The following is a 24,141-nucleotide window of genomic DNA, read 5'->3' as shown; positions in this document are numbered from 1 at the left end:
CTTTTATTTCATTAACCTTAGTCCTTGATCTACCTCTAGGTCTTGTACTCATAAGGCAGGATGAGTTATGATGGTTCCTGTTGAAAGATGTCTTCTGCTGTGCCTCCCACTTACTGAGGAGCAGCAGACAGGCTTTGCTGGAACCCAGGGAAATTTCTGGGTATAACCATATTTAAGGCCATTATTTTCTTATAAATCAAAGATTAACACGTGTGCTTTAAAACGTGTAATTTAAAAATGGAATTTCTGTTCATGAGATACATGGAACTACCCCAGTAATTAATGGATCCTTCACTTTTGAGTGAGACATTTCAAAATTCCTTGAGATAGCACCTTGTTTATTGGCTCACAGAAAGTACTTCACTTTTAGCATCTGTGGCATCATCTCTAATGCCTTGAAATATGAGAATGTGCAGTTTACTTACAAGTACATATAATTAATGTAAGTATCCTAAACCCCCCTGACACTGAAATGGGGAGTAAAGCTTGGTTTGTGTGAGAATACTGAAACTAAAGTTTAGAGTTTGGAAATCTGCACTGCATAGGGAGCTTAACCTCAAAATGGTGCAGCAGGAGATGGAAACAAGAGATCTGAGATCTTTAATTTGTTGTCAAGAAAACCCAGAGTCATGGTATATCTGGTAGTAGAGCAGTAGTAGATAGCAGGAGTAGTGAAACTGCTGAGGAGCCTTTCTGCTTCATCATCCTTTGCTTTAAATTCTCACAAGTTTAGTGTGGGGTGACTTTGTCTTCACATTCCCTCTCTGCTCCTTTCAGCTCTGATGGAGCTAACAGAGAATTAGCTTGCAGTCTGTATCTCCTCCTCTGCTGTCTTTCCTGGGAAAGCAGGGGAGAGCAATATGTTTTTTTATCTTTGAAAAGAACAGTTAAAAAAAAACACACACCAAAAAGCTAAACCCAGCCCTAAATAGAATTGCGAATTTGTGGGGAGTGTGGAGGAGAAATAACAGAGGCTATTCAGAAACTGTTCCTCTTGTTAAAATAAACATTCTCAAGTGCTACTTGCTCACTGATTCAAAATGAAAATACAGCTTCATTTTCTTATTCTGAATTCTAAATTTAAGAACATTTGTATGAGCTACTACATCTGCTCAGGTTGTTACGGATTTTTCCCACTCTATTTCCTTGGGCTCACGTAAACTTCCTCTTACTTTGGACTCTGCATATGTGCAATTGTTGGAACAAAAAATGGGTTTTGCCAGCATATATTGATTCATGTCTGCAGCTTTGTTCTCTGCAGCAATGCCCTCAGTCAATATCACAGAGCAGAAAATGTAACTTTTCCATGGCAGAAACTGGAAAGGCAAGAAACTGGAATTAGAGAACATTCTAAAGAGTCAAAACTGCCTCTTACAAGAGCTTTAGTTTGATGTTTAGAGTACTTAAAGCTCTGTTATTAGTGTGGAAAAGTGTTGCTTTAGTTCTGTCTTTGGTTTAGGTGAGGCTGGTATATTATACCAAAGGACTTTGGTTTGATAAGGCTGTAGCTGCATCTCTTCTCTCATTTATCTCATGAAGGCCCCAGATAAAGGGTTAACATTAAAGGTGATTTCCAGACCAGGAGCTGGACAGTGCAGGACAGTGAGGGTGACCCTCCCAGCAACCAGAAAACAGAGAATTGCTGTTCCTCAGCTGTTTTTGTATAGCTGGAGAGGCAGTGGTGAGCTGTGAGCATTGCTGTGCCCAGGAAGGAGATCAGGGATGTGCTGCCCTTTTTTTCCCTTGAATCCACACCCAGGCTGGGTGTGCTGCCCTGGGCAGGATGTGTGGGGTGAGGACCATGGATCCTCAGCTGCTGGGAAGTTTCTCAGCTAAGCTTTGTGCAATCCTGGGCTGTCTTTTCATGTCATTGATAGATTATTCAACTCAATCCTTTTGAAAGATGAGGACAGAAAAATGATAATGAAGACAGATGTAGTTCTCCCAGGATGTTGTAAAGGTGGAATCTAAACTACTAGAGACTTTGTGTTAATATAGTTACAAAAAGTGATAATAAGACATGCAGAGCTCCTTAAATAAAGGAGCTCCTTAAATAAAGGGACTAAACCCATGAAAGTCAGATGTATAATATCTGATGACAAAAGAGTTCCCTATTTAGATAAAGATAATTTCAGAAAATGATTGCCACATATGTTGATATTTAGATGCACATTTTCCTTTAAATCAAGATTTCTCTCACTTCTCTGAGTTTTCCTTAGCACAATAAAATAATAGAATACGACTGAACAAATCCCCCAAATTTGTTCTTTTTAACTCCTTCAGGAAGCACATTAACACTATTCCTTGGGTGATGTAACTCAGATTTCAGTAATGTGGCTCTTTAAAAACCCTGTGTTGTTTTACAAGGAGCAATTGACTTCCCTGCTTACCAGGATAATTTTTTTTTAATATGAAGTGTAAAAGGAGCTGTTGTAAGATGGGTCCCTGTGTGATACCTTCAGTCTCTTCCCATGCTCAAGACACCTCCTTTGTTTTCTGCCTAGAGACTCAGAGAGAGAAAAAGGAGTGAAAAGCAGAGCAAATTAAACAAAATTAATAATAGTAATTTAAAAAAAAAGTTGGAAATTTATATACTAAAGGAAGGAAAAGCAAAACTTAGTTTTTGGTGGCTTACACTTTGTACTTCCGATAAAAGCAGCTGTTAGAAAATACATTTGACTCTAGTAGCAAGATTCGATCAGGAATCAAAAAATTACATAGACTCTAAATAGAGGAGATATTCTCTGAAAAATCTATGAAAGTGTGAAGAATTACTTCTCCTCAAACTTCAGGAGAAGCAGAAGGGTTTTTATTAAATATCACTATCATAATGCAAGATCACAGAGAGGAAATAAGATAAAATCAGCTGATTATTTTTTTTTTTGTAGTGAAAGTCCTGCTTGGGACTGTTATACCCATTTGCCTGATTCTGACACTTCATCTTAATATTGGCCATGCCTAATGATGGAGTTATGCATATATGTCTCATTTTAGTGATGGGTACATTTTTCAGCATAGTGTTTATGAAGTGGTTTCATTTAGAACCCAAAATAAGTTTATGTCTGTACATGACTGGAAGGAAGACTGGGGTGGATGAATGAACCTGTCCAAGATTACAACCAGCTTCACTCAGGAATGAAAAATTTATCAGCCCCTTTTCATCTTTGCTGTGTATCCACAGATCACCAAGAAGAGAAAGAAAAAAGTTTCCTTTTCTGACAGATACGATCTCAGAAGCATTATTTTCTGAATAGCAACGTTTAATAGCAATGGAGAGTGGGATGTTTGAATGTGCAGGGATGGGTTGGTCTCAGCTGCCAGAACCTCACCCTGCTGTGCTCTCCTTCCTCCTCTCAACAGCAGAGGGGAGAAAGGATGTAGGGGGATAGAATGTAAGAAAATAAAGGTAGTGTAGAAAGGAATCTCACCCCTAAGGAGTTGCAGCTGGGCCAATTATCAAAGATCAGGAGCAGGCCTGACTTTACCAGGCCACAGCTGTAAGCAATGAGAAGCAGATGCTATAAAAGAGTGGGGTGGCTGGGTGAGAAGGGAACTGGAGTCAGTGGCTGCTTTGGGAAGAAGAAAGGGTCAGTGCTGTGAGGAGCTGGCCATGAGAAACACCAAGGAGGTATGGAACTGTTGTGATAAGGAGACAGCAGTATGGAACCCCTGCAATAGGATGACAACAAAAGGAGGATGGAAAAGCTCCTGGGTTGAGATAAAGACAGGGACATTTCTTGTCAATTGCCATCATGGGCAAAACAGACTTGACTTGGAAACTGAATTTAATTTGCTATAGAAGTGCAGTTAGATCATTACAAACAGAGGTAGGACCTAAACCACCTTCCCTCAGCTTGTCCCCCATCTCCAGCAGGAGGGGCACAGGGATGTGAGCACCCAAGGGCTGGGGCTGTGGGGTCTCAGTAAACTCAGTATTTTTTGTGTGTCATCTCATCCAAGTCCCTCATGCTGTCCATGATTGTGTGCTCCTACCTGACAGTCGTGTGGAATGCTTTATTCCTTATGTGCAAACAGGTAAAGTAAAACACGGAGTGTTTTAAAATAATCAGTGTACCCTAACCAAAATAAAGGTGTGCTGCAGTGTAACAAACTCTCTGAAAGCTGCCAGTGTAGACCAGGTTTTGCATATTTTGCTCTGCAGACATAATAAATAGAAAAATATATGAGTAAAGGTCTGACCCTATTGAAACAAATGGCATGCACTCTGATTTAAGTGGAGCTGAGTTTTCACCTGCTATTATTCCACAGCAAACTTTTATCATCGGTGTGGTTTTATACATGTCCTTGTGTGCATGTATGCATATTTATGATTTTCTCAAGTGATTCAAACTTACACCCATACCAGCTCAGCCCTGTGGGGTTTGGTCATTGACTTCAATAGGTCAATTATATTTCTGACATCAAAATTCCTGTTGGAATTGCAAAATGGCTTAGGTTAGCAACTTGGTAATAACTATTATTCCTAGATAATAGTATTCCTAAATTGAAAATATTGTTGCAAAAAAAAAAAATCCCTATTGTTTTAATAAGTCACTTATTTATCCCCTGAAAGAGCTCGAGTTGATTCTGATATGGGAAATACATATTTCAAGTTGCAGAATTGCCAAATGGATGTAAAATTGCAGGAATGACCTAATGGGTGTAATTGTTAGGCCACTGTTGTGCAGTTGGAGTTTTATTCAGTATAATCATTTAAGCTGTCTCTGTAATACTGTGTCTTTTATCCTGGACGGTTTAGAATTTTCCCCTGTTTACACAGATGATTGATCTGAGCTGAAATGTGACCATTTCTGGGTGAGCTGGTAACAGCAATGTTACCACATTTTTTTGAGAGAAGCAGTAGTAATGTATCCAACCAACCAAAACAGGGGAGCTCAGAAAGTCTGGCATGCTTGCCAAAGCTGCAAAATGCTCAAATAGGAAAAGTTATAATTATTTTTTTTTCCCAAAAGCATCGCACCCTGAAATTCTCAATAGATCAGTTGTCATTATTGGTAATGTGCATTGAACTAACCATGCAGTACCTGTGGGTTCTCTGACCTCTGTGTAGACTGGATATTGAGATTTGACCCAGTGGGTAGAACACCACCAGTGTAATTATTTCACCCCCTCCTCTCACCATTTCAGCTTAGGCTGTATTTTGTTTGCCATCTAAGCAATGAGAAGCAACCCTTTATTTCAGAGGGTCAGCATACCTGCAGGATGAGAAGGCAGTGCTTCAAGAGTTGGGTTTTTGCAAGGGTTTTGAAACTGGTTGTAGGATTGGCCCACTGAAAATTTTATAGCAAAGAAAAAACACTGTCAATATGTGGCTTCTTAAAACTAAAAACAGGAGAAGAAAAAAAAGCCCCCAGACTTTATAAAAAGTCTTTCAATCCTGCCATGCTTTACCATTGATCAAGCATTTGGCATACTTGATAAGATGATGTATTTGGTACAGGTTCACTTCTGATAATTACTACCAACCTCCTTAACCAATGTGAAGAGTGCCTTCCTACCCCCTCCCCTCTGTTCTTGTGAGAGACTAACCTCAGCTGTGCAGGGGTTGGTGGCATTTGCATGTGGAAATGCACTAATATGGATGTTTTTCTTTGTGTGTGCACCCTTGCAGTGTTGTATACCAGGATGGATTTTATGGTGCAGACATTTATGTAAGTATTCATTGATGTGCATGCTGTCCTTGTACATTACCAGAGTCATTCTTTTTACAAGTTTGCTGCCTAGCTTGACTCTGTTTTGTCTATTTACCATCCCTTGCCTGTCAGAAAGAATTGAGAAGAATATCTCTCACATTGGAAGACCTTTCTGTTCATTACATCTATCATTGTTCACTGGAGCTGAATTAACTCTTCAATCAAATGCTGAATGAATGCAAAAAGATGTGAAAAATGTGTGTGTGTGTGTGTAGGGGCGTCTCCCTTCGTAATTGAAGTTCAAAGTAAAAAGAAAGCAAAGCACAAACATTCTTTTGCAAATCCCCAAAAGCTGTTAAAAAAAAATCAAGGCAAGCTGATTATTATTAATACTTGATGTGTGAAAGTACTTCATGGAGAGATCAGGTTTCCCAAATCCAGCCAACACTGGGCATATGTAGGTGCCATGGTGATAGTAGAGCTGAATGGCATGTAAGTTTAGGATATGGCAATGTATTGTCTTTAATCTGAGTAGACTGCCAAAAATTGCACTTTTCAATTCCACTCATTTCAGTTTAAAGGAAATGGGTAGAGACTGCTCCCAATGCAAGTGGATAATTTATTAGGAAAGATTCATAGTCCTGGATCCATCATTATCTATGCATCTAATTGTTCACCTATTTCATCTTAAATAATATGTTTGGTGGTTTTTTTGCTACTTTTTCAAGTTTTCATACATTGTTTTTTCTTGGCAACTTTTTTATCTTGAATGTGTGCAAAGAGTCTCCATACGTCTGAGTATGCAAGGGGTTTCAGGGGGTTGAGGCCAAATTTCACTCTTCCAAAATTCTTATACCTGATATGTAGATGTAAAATATTTCACTGACAATAAGCAATATTTACTTTTGTTATTATTTTAATAAGGCAGTCTGATTCTAAGTTACAGGCATCATCTTTGTTTCACCAGATAACTTTCGGTAACCTACTTGGTACTTTTTCAGTTGAGATAAAATGAGACGGATGAGTTGCAATTTGTATCAATATTAAAAATTAAATAGGCAATGCTAGGAAACATCCCTTGTGTTCATTATCAGCAATCTTCTAGAACTATTCCCAACGGAACAGATTTTTGTCAGTAAGTTTTATATAGAGAGGGAAAACAATTTGAATTTATGGATGAACTAGGTTTTGTTTTTCTGACAGAAGTGGAAAGGCTGATCCTTATCTGAAAATCATTTGTGCAATTTAAAAACATATTTAAAATAAATCAGTGAGGGTTAAAGTCCTTTCCCTATGTACTTATGTAGTCAGTGATGTTATCAGTAAAATATTGTTTACAACACAAGAATTGCCCCCTGGCTGAAGTTGGCTGAAGCCAAGTAAGTGGCTCTGATCTCACTCAACCACGCTGCTGCCTAATTTTTGAGCTGTATTGGACACACTTTGCGCTGTGGAATTTCTTCAGTTGTGGTTTCCAATTTTCACATTCCTTCAAACCATCAAGGGTTTGACATCCATTTTGCTCAGTGTACCAGCCCCGAAATCTGCAGGGCCACAAGATATCCTTCTCAGGAGGGCTCAGGGTGAGAGAATAGTTAGGAACTAAATGTTCCTTGAACATTTTGTTGGTTTGGAGCCCACTGCTGCTGCAAGCCAGGAATACCTCATTGGTGACTGACAATATTATTTTTAGTGGCCTCACACCTCTCACAGACCTCCATGTTTTGTTTCCAAATGGAGGGTGGTTTCAATGAGAAAGATGCTGAATAAATTACTAATTTCTAGTATAGCCACAGTTTTGTTGCCTGCAGTAGTTGTGTGCTTTAGGAAATGGAATAACCACACTGGTTTTCACTCAGCTGCAGCCTTGCATTTCTGATTGCATATCTTAGTTCTGGTAATGCAACAGAGTGTTTATCTTTATAGGAGATGACAGAATTAAAACACTCTTCTGGAAATTTAGTTTCTTTTTAATATACAAATCTTTTATATTTTATAAACAATTTTTCTTCACATTTGTGCCTTCTTGCATAAAAAGCATTTGCAGGGGAGGGAGAGAGAGATAGAAAGAAATGGCATAAATCAAATGAAACCTTAAAATTCACAGTGTATTAGTTCTTAGTGCAGCAGTTTGCAGCAGACCAAGTTATTTATTAAATCCCAATTGTTTATGACATAGCTCCACTCAGCCTTTCATTTTAAGTGCAAAGCTGAAGCTTTGTGAAATGACAAACGCTCTGTGAAAAAAGGATAAAAATCATTTAAACAGTATAGGGTTTAATGGTAGATTGGAGGGAAAGGAGCCTTACAAATACCACAGAAAGCAAAACAAGAGGCACACAATAGTGAAAAGCCAGATCAAAAATATGCATTAATGGGTACATCAGAGTGGGTTTCATCCTGCTCTGATCACACTGAGCAGCAATTGATGGACTCTGCTATTCTGTGCAGAACTTGGGATCAGCAGAGCCTCTGGTGAGAGAAACCACAGATTTAGGGCAAGGGAGGGAGGGGAGACATGAAAACATTGGTTGGGTAAAAACTGCAGGCTGAACCAAGAACAGCAAATATCCAGAGCTGCTCAATACTAACCAGTGGAATAGAAAATATTAGGAATATAAAAATAGGTGGGAAGTACAGTCTAAAGTGAAAAATCAACAGCTATGATTCTAGATGTAATATAATATATTCTATATTTAATTCTACATGGAATGTAATAAGCCTTCTGAAATAGCTGAGCTATTGAATTCCCTTTTAAACGTGCCTTTGAGTAGGAAAAATAAAGGAGATTATTAGGAAGTAAGGAAGACCTTTTAAAATTAAGTATTGATTCACTAAGAGAAAAAGTCATTAAAAGAGAATTAAAGTTGCCTGCCAGCAAATATAGAAGTTCTTAGATGAAGATTGACACCTGTGAAAATAAGAAAATACACTCCACAAAATGAAGCAAAAAATAGTAACAGTCTCAGAAACAGGCAGTTAGAATAATAGCTCTGCTTTATCTTAAATCTGTTCCTTTTTTTTTATTACCATTGTCATAAAGAATGTTTTCAGAATATGTCAGTCATCAATCCACACCTAAAATGTGGGAAGGCTCAGAAAATGAGAATTTTCCACACCCTGTCACCATCAGCTCCAGAAACCCCCAGTAATGGTTTAACCACGGCCATTGGTCAGTCTCACTGCTCACACCAAGGTTTTCTAAACTTCCCAGGATTCTGCACCTGTGATACTGCAGCTGGAGGGAATCCATGGGGAAAATATACATGCATAGGTTTTAATTTTTTAATATTTTTTTGAGCTGCTGGGCAAGATTAAGGCAGATTTTTATGGTCACGGGTATGGAATGAGACTATTTCCTAATAGCTATTACCATCACCTTTAGCTCAAAGCCAGGATGCAGTTGGGATGGAAGATTTATTTGTTTCCCGAGGGAAAAGCAGAAGTAATTATCCAAGCAGCATTCCCCTGACCCCAGGTGGAGTCCCTGGAAGCCACCTGGTCCCCTGAAGGGCGCTGTTCTGGGGTGAAAAACAAGGATTTGCTGATAGCACTGAAGTTTGCTTTTGAGAACCAAGGATTTTTTGTGTTTGCCCGTGGAAGGGTGTGCCATTCCATTCCCTGTGACTCACAGAAGCAGAGCAAGAAGAGGAGAAATTACTTTTCCAAGGGCAAAAGGGTCCCCAGGGAGGAGTGGGTTGTTCTTTGCACTGCTCTGTGTGCTGGAACACTCCATGATGGCTTTTTAAAAGTTTGGCTAGGTAGGGATGAAATGCCTTTTGATCTCATGTTTATTTGTGAAGTTAAAAGCACATTCACAAAGGTACCAGAGCAATGCTGGTGACTTATTTGGCTGGGATTAGTGCAGGTGGTGCCTGGATATTTTACCAAGAGTTTTTTTCTGAGGCAGCAGCTGCCTCTGGGAACACAAATATATAGAAATAACCAAAACCTTGTACACAGGTCAGGTCCACAGTTTGAGCCAGCACAAATTGGAGGTGGATTGTTTATTTATTTTTAATTCTTTCAGTCAAAGTTATACTCAGTGGGCACAACAAGCACTGTTTAAATCTCAATAGCATGTGAGTGGAGGAAAATGAACTGACACTTTCTATATTCTGCAGCTCTGAGTTTAATTCACATAATTTTTAATACCATTCTTCTATTTGTAGTTAATAAGGCAGGTCTAATTCTCAATACTAGAGAAGGTTTGGAACCTTGATTAATTTATGTTCACAAAATACTCTGAGAGATCCTTGAGTGAAAGGAAGTATAGGAATTATAAATTGAGGAAAATTAACTCTCAAAATTCATATGAAATATTAAATATGTAGATAATAGGAAAAAATATTCATCATTTAGAGTCACTTTGTGGTTCATTATATCTGAGAGCATGAGAAAAATGTGATAAGGCTATTTTTTGAGGAGGTGCACACATGTATATATGGTTTTGTAGTGTCTAGATTCTGTCTGGGTAAGCTTTTGTGGAAATGAGCGTTACTGCAGATACACACACTTCATTTAAAAATTCAGTTGTATTTAATTTTCTATTCATTTCCATTTTATCATATCTCATTCAACATGTGTGTGATTTCCTTCTAAAATTGATTAAGATTTCCCTATAAAAATCACCATCTGATCTCTGACAGCTCTCGCTGCTCTTTTTCTGTTTGCCTGAGCCAGAGATGTAGAAAACATTGAGAGGGAAATTCTAATGAATTCCTCTGTGAGATTTGCCTAAATTCCTTCCTTACATCCTTCTTCTTCATTGAAATCATTCAATTTCTGTTTCTTTATGGAGCAGTGTTGCAGGAGCCTGTGTGTGGCAATAAGTTACCACAGCTATGGGGTAACTTTCCACTGATGGAAAACCTCACCATGCTGGATGTTAGGCTCATGTCAAATCATAGTGATACTCAAATAAATAGGTGAGAAAATGGATTCTGTGTGAGCAAATGGCAAAAATAGTCCACCAGCTGCATTTTATTTTCCAGATTCAGTCACAAAATCATAGATAGTGATAGCAATGTTAATTTTTAAAACTACTTAAGCTGCTGTAACACTGTTTTATCATTATTCTGCAAGAAGCAAATATGGGGGAACAGATAAGGCAGTAAACATTTTTTCATTATGGTGTCTGAATTTATTATTTTCAAAATAATAATCCAAAGTCAGGTACTTTCTGCCTGAATATAAATATAAGAAGAAAAAAAGAATTCTAAAAACATTTCTAATACTTAGGAACTGAAAATCGTTAATTCTAAAAATGTAATTATTGCATAGTTTTGTTCTGAGTATTTTATTTTGCAATATAGTATAAGGCGTGAGGATAATTATATAACGTTACTCCAGAGATGTAGTGAAGATTACTGGTGTATTCTCCACCTAAAGTATCAGCCAAGTTCAAAATTAGGGGATAATTGTGAAATAGATCTTGTTAGAGAAGGTGAGTTCAGGGGTTTAGCTGCAATCCCACCCCAATTTCCAGGGGACAGTGTACCTCCAAGTATTTTCTTCCTGCAGTAATCAAAAATCACCTGAAATAATTGAAGTAAAACAATGAGACAACTTGGTACAACACCAAAACTGCAGAACACAAGCCCCATAAAAATAATTTACTTAAGCATATCTTAATGTGTAATTTATGGTAGTTTATTTTAAAATTATGAATTCATGACATGGGATGGTAGGGAATTTGGTTTTCCCTGACACCCAAATACATCCTGCTTTTTTAGTTCTCCAGAGAATGCAGGCAAATTCAATGCCTTCAATCTCTTTTTATTTGTATTGCTTTATACTCATTCTTGCCAGGGCTCCCATAAATGTCAGACTGATTGCTGAATCCAAAACATCTTAATAAAGTTCGGAGTCGAGCTTCATTGTTCAGCAGAAATTCTTTGAAAGCAAATCAAAATGTAAGCATAAAAGGAATGTAGTTCTTGTGTTTAGGGAGCAAGAAAGGGTCTCTGATCACACAGTGACCAAATTTTGGTGATAGTTAAATGCAGGAAAGGAAACCAGTCCTCACAGAGCCCAGCAGATTTCAGAGCAACTGCTGTAGGAATGCCTTGTTTCATTTTTCTCCTATTCTGAATTGCTCATGGTGGCCTGGTCTCAGTTCCATGCTGTGGTAGGGGCTGGTGTGTGTGGAGCTGGCTCTCACTTTTGAATCAGGGGTTTTAGGAGTGGACAGCAGATCAAAGAGTTGGACACCCTGGTGAACAGAACCATGTCAGACTTCAGATATGCTACACAAGTCCAGACTGGATAATGAAATCAAGTTCAGTATCTTCATCATATCAGCACTCAGGGAAAAAAAAGAGGAAAAAAAAGGGGTGGGGAGAGGTGTCATGTTCCACAGAATCACTGAGTTGGAAGAGACCTTCAAGATTGAATCCAACCCAGCCCCAACACCCCAACTAAACCCTGGCACCCAGTGCCACTTCCAGGCCTTTGTTAAACACATCCAGCGATGGTGACCCCACCGCCTCCCTGGGCAGGCCATCCCAATGTTAGGCCTCAGAAACCAGGAGGGGAGAACAGGTAAATTTGTAACATCTCTCACCTGTCTCACTTTGACAGAGGCCAGCCCAAGTGTGCAGTTTGAATTTCTCTCAGGCTCAGTTTGTAACTAGTGACATTATTTGATAGCCAAAGGCCTGTGTGTACATTTTTGACAGTGATAGCCTTCTGCTGGGTTATAAAAATGAAATTATCTGAATTGAGAAGGTGTTTTTGTCTCTGTGTGTGCACAGAGGAGCACAGGAGAGCATGAGGGGGTTTAGGAGATGCTCATTCTTGCCTGATCCCAGGGCCTGTGTGACACCATTGGAGCTGGCCAGGAGCAGGGAGGGACATGTCCTCTTGTCTGTGTGAGCACTTGAAAAAAATCAGAAAGAATAATCTTCAAATAAGCTGACAATTCAAAGCCTGGAGTTTCTAATGAGCTGTCAGTGTATGTAAAACTTTTGTTTATTCTTAGGATGATATGGCATTCTCAACTGAACGATTGATTTCCAAACCCAGCCTGCTTGAAATCTTCAAACCCACAAAGGTTTACATGGGTTAGGGATGAAAGCCATTCTGCCAAGCAAAGTGGTAGAAGGGGAAATAGCTTGTAAAAGTAGTTCAGATTGCTTTGCTGAAAAGAGCAAATTTTTATTTGCAAAATCAAACCAGAAAACCCACAAAAGTTACTGCAGTAAAATTGTTCTACTGTTACAGTGAAGGCTGGCACATCGCGGCCTATTCTTCCTGCTTCAGCACAATATCTGGGGTGAATGCAGCCTTCCAAAAAAAAAGAAAAATTGAAAAGAACCAATTCATTAAGGCAAACACTTCAGCAAAGGAGTGAATTTTATTCAAAGCTGAGTGAGCTGATCCTGTCTTATTCAGCTCTTTGTTAGGGAGGGGTTGGGTGGGTCAGGCACCACAGCAGCCCCTGTCCCAGAAGGTGCTGGGGGGAGAATTCTAATTGGGACGTAAATCGTGTTTGTGTTATCAGCAGGGCTGGGCTGGGGCTGTTAATTGGCATGCTGAGATCATTTGGAAATGGTTGATATAACACCGTGGTCCGTTGAACAGGAAGCTCTGCTGTTTTCACAGTTTGATAATCAATGCATCACTGCACTCAATTCCTTTCCAATGTGTGTTTGTTTGTCCTGTTTGCTTAATTGAACAGCTGGAATTACTGTTACATACAACTGAATGTTAATTCATGGAAGAGAATTTTGCTTCTTCATTATAATTTTATGTTTAAATTGGAAACCTATGTAACATTAAGTGTTAATTGAGTGCACAAATTCATAGGTTTAATCAACCAGGCATGATAAATCATATTTTGTACAAAAAAAGAATTGATTATTAGCTGAGTTTGTCTTTTAAGTTTAGCACAGCTTTGTGAAAATACATACACTTTGTTCATACGAAAAATTGCTGCTTAAAAACTTGGAGAAGAATCCAGTAATGTCTTATAAAAAAGTTCACACTGATCAATAGAGTTCATTGCTTTCTCCTGATCTCTGGGACAAAACTTAAAAAAATTTTGTGGTGCTCCATTTTGCTTCACGATTCACCCAAAAAATTTTCCTTACCATTTCACTGCGGTATTCCCTATGCATTTAACCGAACTGCAGCATGACTGTACTCTTTCAATCGTTGTCAAATGTTGCAAAATGTGCTGGAAGGTGCCATGGCAATGCAGTTAGAGCGTGAGTTTGTGTTTCAGGGTGGTTATGCTGCCTACCGGTATGCCCAGCCTGCCACTGCCACTGCAGCTGCCTACAGTGACAGGTAAGAGCTCCTTTCCTGCTCACTAATATCGGACCAGTGGAAGTCAAAGTTGATTCTATAAATTTGCCTTGTTGAAGTCTCATAACTGTCTTGTTGCTCTGCAGATAATTGTGATCTCTAAAGCAGGCTGTTTTATTATAATCCATGAATAGCCATAAATTGAGAGACTTTAGGCCTCTAATTGAGAATCAGGCATGAGATGTGCACATTCCCAAGCTGTAGATCATCCAGTTAACGTCCGTGACCCTTGTACAATGCAGATAAATAAATGTACAGATTCATGATGGTCTACTACAAAGGATCATTATTTGTCTTAGGAGTATTATTTCAGTTGATTTAGAGCCTTGAACCTATTGAGTGCCCTCAATTGTCATTGACATTGTTTTTGTCAGTGGAAATTGAGAATGAACTGTGTCTAAGCTTGAACTATCCAGTGAAAAATAGAAATTTTTTCCATTTGCTTTTTTCCCAGGCATTTGATTTTTTTCAAGACTTGAAAAAAAAAAAAAAAAGAAAAAAATTTTTCTTTTGCTCTATATTTTCATCCTCAAAATGTAAGCCACATTTGGTGGAAGCAATATCAGGGATGGATGATTATTAAAATCTGCACATTCAAAGGCTTAACTTTTATAACTAACAGTAATGTCACATATATTAGTGTGTCTTCTTGGAAGATGGATGTTGGAATCTCTTAGAAGTCAATTTGTAAATTGCTGTTGACTTCAGTAGATACAGGATTTTATCAAATTGCATAAAATTAAGTCTTTACCATGTGTGGAAATGATTTTATAATGAGAAGGAGGATTTTCCTACATTTTCCTCATAAACTGGACCCTTAAAATCTATTCTACCTTTAATATTTTTCAAGTTCTAGAGGAGTGTTCCCTTGTAAAGGGAGGGTGTATTAGGTGCCAGAGACACACAAATAATTTGCTTCATGATGGCAGTGAGAAGTAAGGTCACACTTCTCAATACCTGATACAAGAAAATTTTCACTTGGAATCATGGAAACAATTTCTCAAGCCTTATATGCATTTTGAAAAAATTCTTTAAATGCTAAATTAGACAGTGTTACAAATGCTTCTGTTTCTTAAAGAAATCAGAGATTAAGAAATTCTAGTGCACAATTTCTTAGATTGAAGCGCTGTTCATGGATTCTGTATTTTTAGAACCAAGTCCCATGGTATGAATGTTACAATGCTATGCATGCATATTTGCCTTTCAAGTGCTTATTCTGGGTAATGAAGATATATTTTTTTAAAGTTATGTGAATAAAGTAATTTGCATGTATGGCTGAGGCATGCTGTGTCAGACAGGTAAGCAAGCTACCTTTTATTGATTTTGGGTCAGTGATATCAACTAGATCTGTGCTGTGTGCACTTTGTTGGCAATGTTCTATTTCTACTTAGCGGAACCTGCACAGGTGAAATGCTCCTCAGTAGTTTCATTTCATTTCCACAAAGGTTTGTTAGCATGTTGCAGCTCTAGGGTTTTTATGTGAGCTTTTCTGTAATGCAAAACAACTCCTGCTTCTAAAAACCGACTAAACACAAAGGACAAAATTCTAAATAACCTCCTGTGGTGAGCCAGGTTTTGCCAGCTATCTCTCAGGTGTCCCTGGATCATTTAATAGGCTGTTTATTTCTATTAATTAAACCTATGCATTACACAGAGAAACTGAACAATATCAAGCTGAATTTTAAATGCTTTAATTATTAATTGATGTTACCTTCTCATAAAGCAGATGAAAGGCTGAAAGGTAAAATATCAGTTGGTCACATGTTCTGCTATGGGCAGAGAGTCAACATCACAAAGAGTTATGCTGCCAGAAAGGTAAAGGATTTGTTCAGGAAGATAGTGCTCTTAAATGCTGTAAAGAAAGCTGGAGAAGGCTTCAGTAGTAATGCAGTTGCTACAATCCTTAATTATTTTTTTGAAAAAAATTGTCTAATTTTCAGATACACTTTGTGTATAATTAGAATTGCAATAACCTGTCTTTGCTTGTATAATTTTAGATATCTTAAATGAATTTTATATCTTTTGGATTTTTTGAATTTATTTTTCTTTTTAAATGCGGTTAACCCTCATCTTCGATCTGCTTCCCCCAAATGAATATGGTTTCTTGTCTTAATTACAAATCTCATAACTGAATTTCTTTATGAGAGAATTCCCAAACTAGCATCAAGAACCAAACAAATAATCTGCTCAAACATTTCTTTGCATGTGGGAAACTATGTGCAAATCTGGATACCTCTGATTATTCACAACTACAGTTTGTTTAATTGGATTAACTTTTTGCTCATTTTAAAATTAACTTAATGTAGCTTCTTTTGTTAAATTATTAATGTTGAAGGTGCTGAAGTATACTTCAGTACTATTGCTTGTATCTGCTCTTCTTAGTGTAATTATCATCTGCTCTCCTCTCACAACACTGAAGATTCCACATCTCCTTATACACTTATTTAGTGTTCATATGAGCCCCTATTAATTTAATGACACATGAATTGCACTTACTGCTTGTATAAAAAATGATGCCCAAAGAAACTGAGTACCACTGAAGCAGTGACAAATAATGGAAATACTACTTCATACTAATTTTAAAAATAAGGAAAGCTTTATTTTTCTTGTTCACCACTCATATCCATTATAAATTGCAGTGTTCCATATTTGAAAAGCTTCTTAATTCAGGAGCTGGAAAGAGGAAATCTTTAGAGTGGAGACATGTTTTGGTAAATTAAAAATAAAGGTTAACAGAAAGATTTGGGACTGCAGAATCGATAGACCAAGTCAATTGATAATGATCAGTGTGAGAGGGCTCTGTTTGAAGAAATGCAATGGCATCCTTGCTTGTCACAGTTGGAAATGTTGCTGGAAATAGCAAGGAACAGATATACAGGGGAGAATCAGGTGGCAAGGAAATACCATTAAACCAATCGATGCAAACCCCAAAGTATTTGTCAAGACAGATCATGTACTCCTAAACCCAATTTCACAACAGCGATAGGCCTGGCACATCTCTCCAGTCACTTTTTAGGATCACAAAACAAAAACAATAAAGAAACAGGTACATTATGTTTTATTTATGAAGCAATAGAATCACTGGATACAAATTCTGATTTCAATTCTTATATTGTGTGATCTCTCATATATTAAATTGCATGTACAGTTTTGAAGGTCTTTGCTGAAGTGGATCCAAAAAATTTATGTTTAACTTGCCAAGACTTAAAATATTTCTGATAAGTTTTCCAATTAGTATAAGTTCTAAAAGGGAACCTATTTGTCTAAATACATTCTTCATCAGTCTGGAACTTGCCTGGCGAACTCTCTAAACTGAGCATATTTGGAAAAAATATAATTGTAAGGATGTGCAAAAGACACTAAATCAAATGTCAATAAAACGTTTGTACAGCTCTTTCTCATCTTTCATGGAATATTTAAAAAATAAATTTAAATAAGTTGTTAGATTTCTGTCCAAGTCTGAAGTAAGAGAAACTAGCAAGGTCTTTCAGTTTTGTATTCCTGAGGTAGAAGGAGTCGGAGCATGGCAGTGGGGCGTATTGTCATTTTGTCATTGCATGTTCACTTGGTGTTGCTGGTATGTCTGTAATGCTGTACTGGATTTGACAGATCCATCACATAGCTCAGTGAATGGCTTGCTTGAATTAAGCCTATGGGCAGATTTATTCACATTGATTGGCTATTGGTTTTGTGTTTTATGATTTGATTCTTGCACCTTCGATGGGAGTAAGGGCAATGTTCCTTTTCTGGCGCGTACGAGCGTTGGCAGCGGTGTTTGTGCAAAACGTGTCTGGGAGTGCAGGGAGCAGAGCCCTGGCAGGAGGGAGCAGCCCTGGCTGAGAGGCAGAGCCCCAGCCTGTGCTGCTTGCTGTCCCCAAGCAGGGCCAGGTGTGTTTATACATGGATGTGCTGTATCCATATATACACACACGTTCCCATCCATCACACACACTCACACTCACACACAGAGGTGCTCTGAGCACCATCCCCTTCCGAAACACCCAATTTCAACCTCACTCCAGGCTATGGGGACATTCCCACTGACCTCTTTGTTGTCTGGATTAATTCCCTCATCACTGGAAGCTTTTTTTTTTTTTTTTTTTTTAATAAAATAAGGCATATTCCAAAATATTTTGCACTTAACACTTTCTAGTGAAATATGTGTTTTATTTTTTTTTTCTCTCACTATCAATTTGTGTTATGTGTTCTGTGGTTATACATAGGGTTTTGTGAAATTTGAGAGAGACGTTTTTCTCATATGGAAGTTAGGTATCTTCCAGATCTTAAATCTTATTCCCGATAAAATCTTAATAGTTATTGTAATAGGTTAATATTTTTAGTTCTAATATCTAATAGTTATTCTAATCGTTTACATTTTTAACTTGTCTATGTGAATCATTCAGTTTTTTTAAAGCAGTAGTGTCTACAAAAATACTTTAATATATTTTCCAGTTCTCTTTGGGCAAGTAGGTGAGAGTAAGACTTGATATTTGTGCTCAGATTATCCTAAAATAGAATAGATACAGGTCTGATTTAATAGTAAACATGCTCATTAAAGAGTGAAAATTTAGAATGAAAAGTAAAAAACCACTAAATATAAATTGTGACCTTCTATAGCTGAGGGGGGGTTTTATTATATTGTGGACTATATAATCTCCTATTTTATGATTAAACAATGAAAATCACTATATTTTTATTCAAATTATTTTCTCTTGTTTAAGATTACTAGAGATATATACTAAAAATTAAGTTTTGATTGCATATAAAATATAATAGCATCTTGAGCTAGAATTTAATTTTCCATTAAATAATTTTACAGAAGCATAAATGTTTTAAAATCTAGTACGTCATTCATTTCATGCTTGTGCCTTCTTAGATTAAGGACAAAGAGCTTCTCTACACAGTTTCAGTTTCTAAAGGAGTCAGGTTGAAAGATCAAAAAAAATTAGAATATAGTGGTAACTTTTCAACTTCCATCTGGAACCTTCCAACATTTGTGTAATTTGCTATCCCAGTGGAATCTTAAATGGAAAGTTTGGGGGGTGATCCATAAGGAGGAATTGTACAACCCATAATGTAGGTTATTCAAATTCTGACAATGAAAAAGTTCAGTTAGCACCATGACTGGCTACAGAGGTTGTGCTTAGCTTTTCTAAAAGCAACAGAGATTATATTTAACACTTCTTCTGCTTAGGTTTGATGTGGTGATGCTTTATTGGTCTAGTTGTTTTTTTGTTTTTTTGTTTTTTTTTTTTTTTCCTGGACAATCCTGTATGGTAGTTAAAACTTCTTTATTCCCTATTATTGCAAATAAAAATCAAATTACTGGCTTGGCTGTTACAGAGAGGTAGTGGGTTTGGCCATCTACCTGTTAGAACTTTATGCCTGTGTGATCTCTGGCAAACTAGAGGATCACTGGAGTCATGTCAGTGTTTCATAATCCATTTTCATCCCAGTTCATTCAGAGTTTTGGGGATGACTGGAGTATATGACTCATAGTGTAACCATAACACTACCTTTCTGTGAAGAGTTAGAAAGTACAAGTGGGTGAATATGAATAAAGAAACTGTTATAGGGACAAAAAAAATCATCAAAGCGTTTGAAATTCCATGAGCAGGGACTTTCATGTAGTACATTTTGATAGGAATTTCCTGAAATGAAAATATGTTGCATAGGGTACTTTCCAATAATTGAAGTGTGGCTCGTTCCAAAATATTGCAGATATGACATTTTTGGGGGAGACTCAGTGAGTCATATTTAGGAAAACATTTTAAACAATTACATTTCCTAAAAACATAATCTTCTACCAGTTCTAGGAAGCTGTTTTGATGTTTGAATACATTTCTCTTCTGGTTGGAATTAACCTGTTTGCTGGTGCTCTGAAGGCTTGATTGAAGGCTTGATTCACCTGTGTGTAGTTTGACTATTCATGTAATATCCAGGAAACTGCTAAAACTCCTCACCCAGTTCAAAACTGAGGGGATACAGTAGTGAAAAAGCTTAGTGCTACTGCCCAGAATTATGGCAAACACCAATTATTAAACTTTTGTCATGTCAGAGCCGGCTTCATTCATACTCTGCTTCTACTTCTCTTTTAATCTCCATTCTCACTCACTGCAGTATCAAGGGATATTTTAGGAATCCGCATGGACAGGGAAAGACTTGCCTTTTTCTGTGACATCCATGCTAGAAATCATGAAGGAAACTGGGATAGAAGGTAGAGGTAGACTAAAGCCCAGATTTCCATACCTGTCTTCCTGCTGTGCTCAAAGCTTAAGGTGCTCAGTACTTTTGCTGCCAGGTTCTTCTTGAACATAGGGAGAACTGTTAAATGTGCACCAAGTTCCAAAAGAAATAAAATAGAATCAGTGCACCTATTCTGAATTTACATCTTTAGTTTCAGTATTTTCTCTTGGTTTATCTCTCCAGCCTATGTCTGGTTATGTAGCCTGACTTGTAACTTGGGAGTTCCTTATCTAATGTAGAAGCTCATAGTAAATACTGTTGTTATGGATATATTAATTAGATGGATTTTCATACCTTTTTGTCTAAAAGGAGGGAGGGGAAAAGACTGGTCAACATTTTTAAAGTAGGAATTATCTCATTACAGGCTCCTAAAAACTTCTTTGCTTTTAGAGGATATTGGAAGAAAGTGTGACTTTAAAATTTCGTAGTGTTGTACCCAGCAGAGTGGATAAATACGGAGTTGGGGAGTTAGTAAAACATTGATTCCTGCTCCAGCAGACCAAAACTGTTACAGGCCATTGGGTCACTGCCTGTGACAGGATAGACCATAACAGCTCCTTTGGACATGTCAGTGGCTAATTACACACTGCTCAGCTCTCAGATCATTGCCTTGATAGACCGCAAAGAGGCAGATTAGAACGTGCTCCAAGCGGTGTCAACCTGAGTGCTTTAAAACCACGGAGGAATTAAGAGCACTGTGCAAGAGGAAGAGAGAAGATAAAGGAATAAAATGTTATTGATAAAACTGGGATGCCATGGATAGAGTCTGTATGGGTTAGTGTCATTTACAGTGTGCTCTGGCAAGGTGATGAGGTATTAGAAGAACAAACTTTAACAATGGTGATGAAATTAATCAAGAGAGAAGCAATTTGCACTCTTGCATGTTTTCACTGTAGCATTTCACAACTCTGAGGAGCCTAAAACATTTTATTAGGTATTTAAATAGATTTTTTTAAATATTCTTTTGGGCTTGTTGAGCTGCTGATGCTCTAGGAACCCACCTGAGGCAAACATCAGATTGTAAGAATACTGCAGGAGTAGGAATAGAATGTTTATCCAGGTGTCCTAAAGAAATTTTTTAGTGGAAATTGCTGTAGGGTGTTTAATAAAGATGCATTAAAAGGGAAAAAAAAAAAGTAAAGTAAGGACTTTGTGTAAACCAAACAAGTACCAGCTTCTAAAGTTTGTTTTGTTGTTCTTCAATGAATTCCTAAAGAATCCTGGCAAGGTTTTTATGTATATGGTATTTTAGTTAAAATAGGAAAAAAAAAATTATCCCGTCAACTAATTTGTAAAGTCATTCCAAACTTTATATAATGTAAAGAGAAAGAATTTTTATTCATAATTGCTGAAGTTTATAATTATACCTCTATATATTAGGAAAGTTATAGTTGATAAAATGGTGGCTACTAGGAAACTGTAAGATTTGCTATGAAATCAGAAATAAATATAAAGTATGTTTTTGAGGCATTATGTTAAAAATGCCATGATATACAAAAAGAACAAATCCCCCAATTAAATAAATTTATATTTTTCATGTATTTTAGTTAATAAAATACTAATTATTTATGCAAGGCTGACTTAAAAATCCTCTTTGCCCTAAAGAGAATAAACAATATGTCCAAAATACAATAATAAACAAATTTTTCAAATGTAAATATTTACGACTTCAAATATAGCCCTGATTTAGCAGTCCTGGATCATAATGACATTGATTTATGTTGCTGACGTGGAGCACTTCTGAAATAGAATTACTGCACTACTTCCTCAAGTATTTAATTTAAGTGCCTAGACTATGTTAATCACACTAAAAGGCCAATAATTTTAGAGCAGTTCTGCCACTGAGATTGTTATGAATTCTGGTACAGAATGCTGTGTGGTATTCAGAATTTCACCTCTTAGGTTTAGGTTTTACTTTAAAATGTCCAGATTTGCTTAAAAATAATATGTTCCTTTAGCAGAATAATATTAATTTTTGGACTCTGTGTCTTGTATCATTAATAACAAATTATTTCATACTAGGTATAATATATTGAATGATCATACATCAGAAAATTCCACTGATGCAGCAGGTGATACGAGTTAGACCCAAATCTATTAGTATAGCACTGATTAAAAAAAAAAATTAAAAAAAATCAGGAAATAAAATTTGTAGATCTAAAATATGAAAGTTGAGAGACCTACAGATTTTCCCACTGGTTTTGATGCAAGAAGTTGTCCACATTGTGGCAATATATTAAAAATAAGGGTTTGCTTTTTTTTGCAACAGTACTAAGTTGGAAGGTTGCATGTGTTTGGTAGAAATTTTCTTTATCCTGAGGGCTGATGGAAGGACAGAGAAGGGGTGTTTGTGTCCAAGTCACTGCCATGGCAGAATTATTGTATCCACCCTGAGTGCAGGGTGGACATTCCTGCAATCTGCTGTGCAGCACTGTTGGACTGTGCTAAAAGGAATCTCTGCTCCAGAATTTGAGTGGACTGTTTAGCTAGTTCTACCAGGGCTAAAATAAAAATGCCTGCCCATCTGCTGGGGAAAGCCTAAGATAAGAATACAAATTATGAGAAAGCACCTTCTGTTGACCATTTTTCCCCTTAGGTATTTTTAATCCCTTTAGATTTTTGGGTTGGTTGTTTGTTTTTTTTTTTCTTTCTGAGTAAATGAAATAATTCAGGCATATCACTGGGCTTGGGGATGCACATTTCCATTGGTTTCTAGATGAGCTGGGGGTTTATTTTTCTTATTTTCATATTTTTTGCAATTGCAAAAGTACTTTTTGGTATCAAAAGAAATTATTTCTTGTCAAGAAGTTGTGTAATTGGTAGCAGGACAAAACTTAATGAGAGATTTTGTTTCTTTTCTCTCTCCTGCTGCCTTTGGCACTGAATTTTGGTAGAGACATCCTGTCATTGGCTACAGCACACAGAAATGTCCTGTACTGAGCACAAAGAGGACGTAGCTGAGAGCAATGCAGAGTGATGGATGTGGCAGGGCAGTGAAAGGCTGGGCTGAGCTGCCTGCATCAGGGCTGTGGGGCCATTTCAGACACCCTGGGACACCTGGGGAGGTGAGGGGGACACAGCACCTCCCGCAGTGGCAGCTGAGCCCAGGCAGATGGAAGAGCTCATGAGCTTCAGTGTTTGCTATGCAGCAGTAGTTATAGAAATAGCCGCACTTGTTTCTTTTGAGTCAGGGTTTTCTTTTATCTGCTTCCTAGGCCTGCCTTAAAATTTCAGGAAAAAAATGGTCAGGAATGATGGATGTAGGGGAGCTTTGTCTTGTGATGGGGAAAGCATCACTCAAGGAAAAAGCAGAGGACCTCAGTGAAAGCCAAATATCCACATCTTCTTCCCTGTCTTGGCATCATCGTTGGTTAGGTTGAACAAGAAATTCTGCAGAGAACAAGAACCTGACATTGAAGGAATTAGTCTCATAACCTTCCTAATGCACATCAGGTCAAACAAGTTACTCTTAGTGTTGTTGAAGCTTGATACCACATGAATTATTAGTAGTTCTATTCTTATTTTATTCCATATATCTTATAGGTATGGCTGTGAAGTTGTTTAGTTGTCTTTGTGTTGATTCAAATGCTATGGGTGCAGTAATGTACTTTGATCTTACAGTAATGGGAATATAAAGCATGATAATAGCAAAATCAACCTTCTAATTATAGTTATTATGCTAATATTAAAAACTTTAAATTCTTTGATTGCCTTGATATTTAAATTTAGGACATCAGCAGAAATAGTTGGGAAGGACTTCATAAAATTATTATAAAGGGGAACTTTGTCCATCCTTGAATATTGCAGAAATCATTCAAGGAGCCAGCAGTCAGCTATATTGAAATTCATAGTGAAAAAGCCCTCAACATCAGAGTCCTCACAAAAGCAGCAAAGTCTTAACATTTAGAGCACGAAGGAAATCTACAATAGC

The 24,141-nt window shown here is 37.3% G+C and overlaps 1 protein-coding gene across 33 annotated transcripts in view; it reads left to right on the top strand.

The window, feature by feature from the left end:
• The window catches only part of RBFOX1 (RNA binding fox-1 homolog 1), a 1,162,974-nt gene that overhangs the window by 1,119,107 nt on the left and 19,726 nt on the right, over positions 1–24,141 (top strand). For 28 of the 33 annotated variants that reach the window (XM_063171112.1, XM_063171116.1, XM_063171117.1 and 25 more), the window contains 2 exons: positions 5,633–5,672; positions 13,882–13,946. The exons of 1 other annotated variant lie outside the window; for it this stretch is intronic. In XM_063171112.1, coding sequence (XP_063027182.1) covers positions 5,633–5,672; positions 13,882–13,946 — 105 coding nt within the window. The remainder of the gene's footprint in view (positions 1–5,632; positions 5,673–13,881; positions 13,947–24,141) is intronic. 4 more of the 33 variants (XM_063171126.1, XM_063171124.1, XM_063171122.1 and 1 more) reach the window with 1 other exon arrangement.

This window comes from Melospiza melodia, chromosome 18, assembly GCF_035770615.1.
Source record: "Melospiza melodia melodia isolate bMelMel2 chromosome 18, bMelMel2.pri, whole genome shotgun sequence".
Taxonomy (NCBI): Eukaryota; Metazoa; Chordata; class Aves; order Passeriformes; family Passerellidae; genus Melospiza; species Melospiza melodia.
This window is presented reverse-complemented; position numbering and strand designations above follow the sequence as displayed.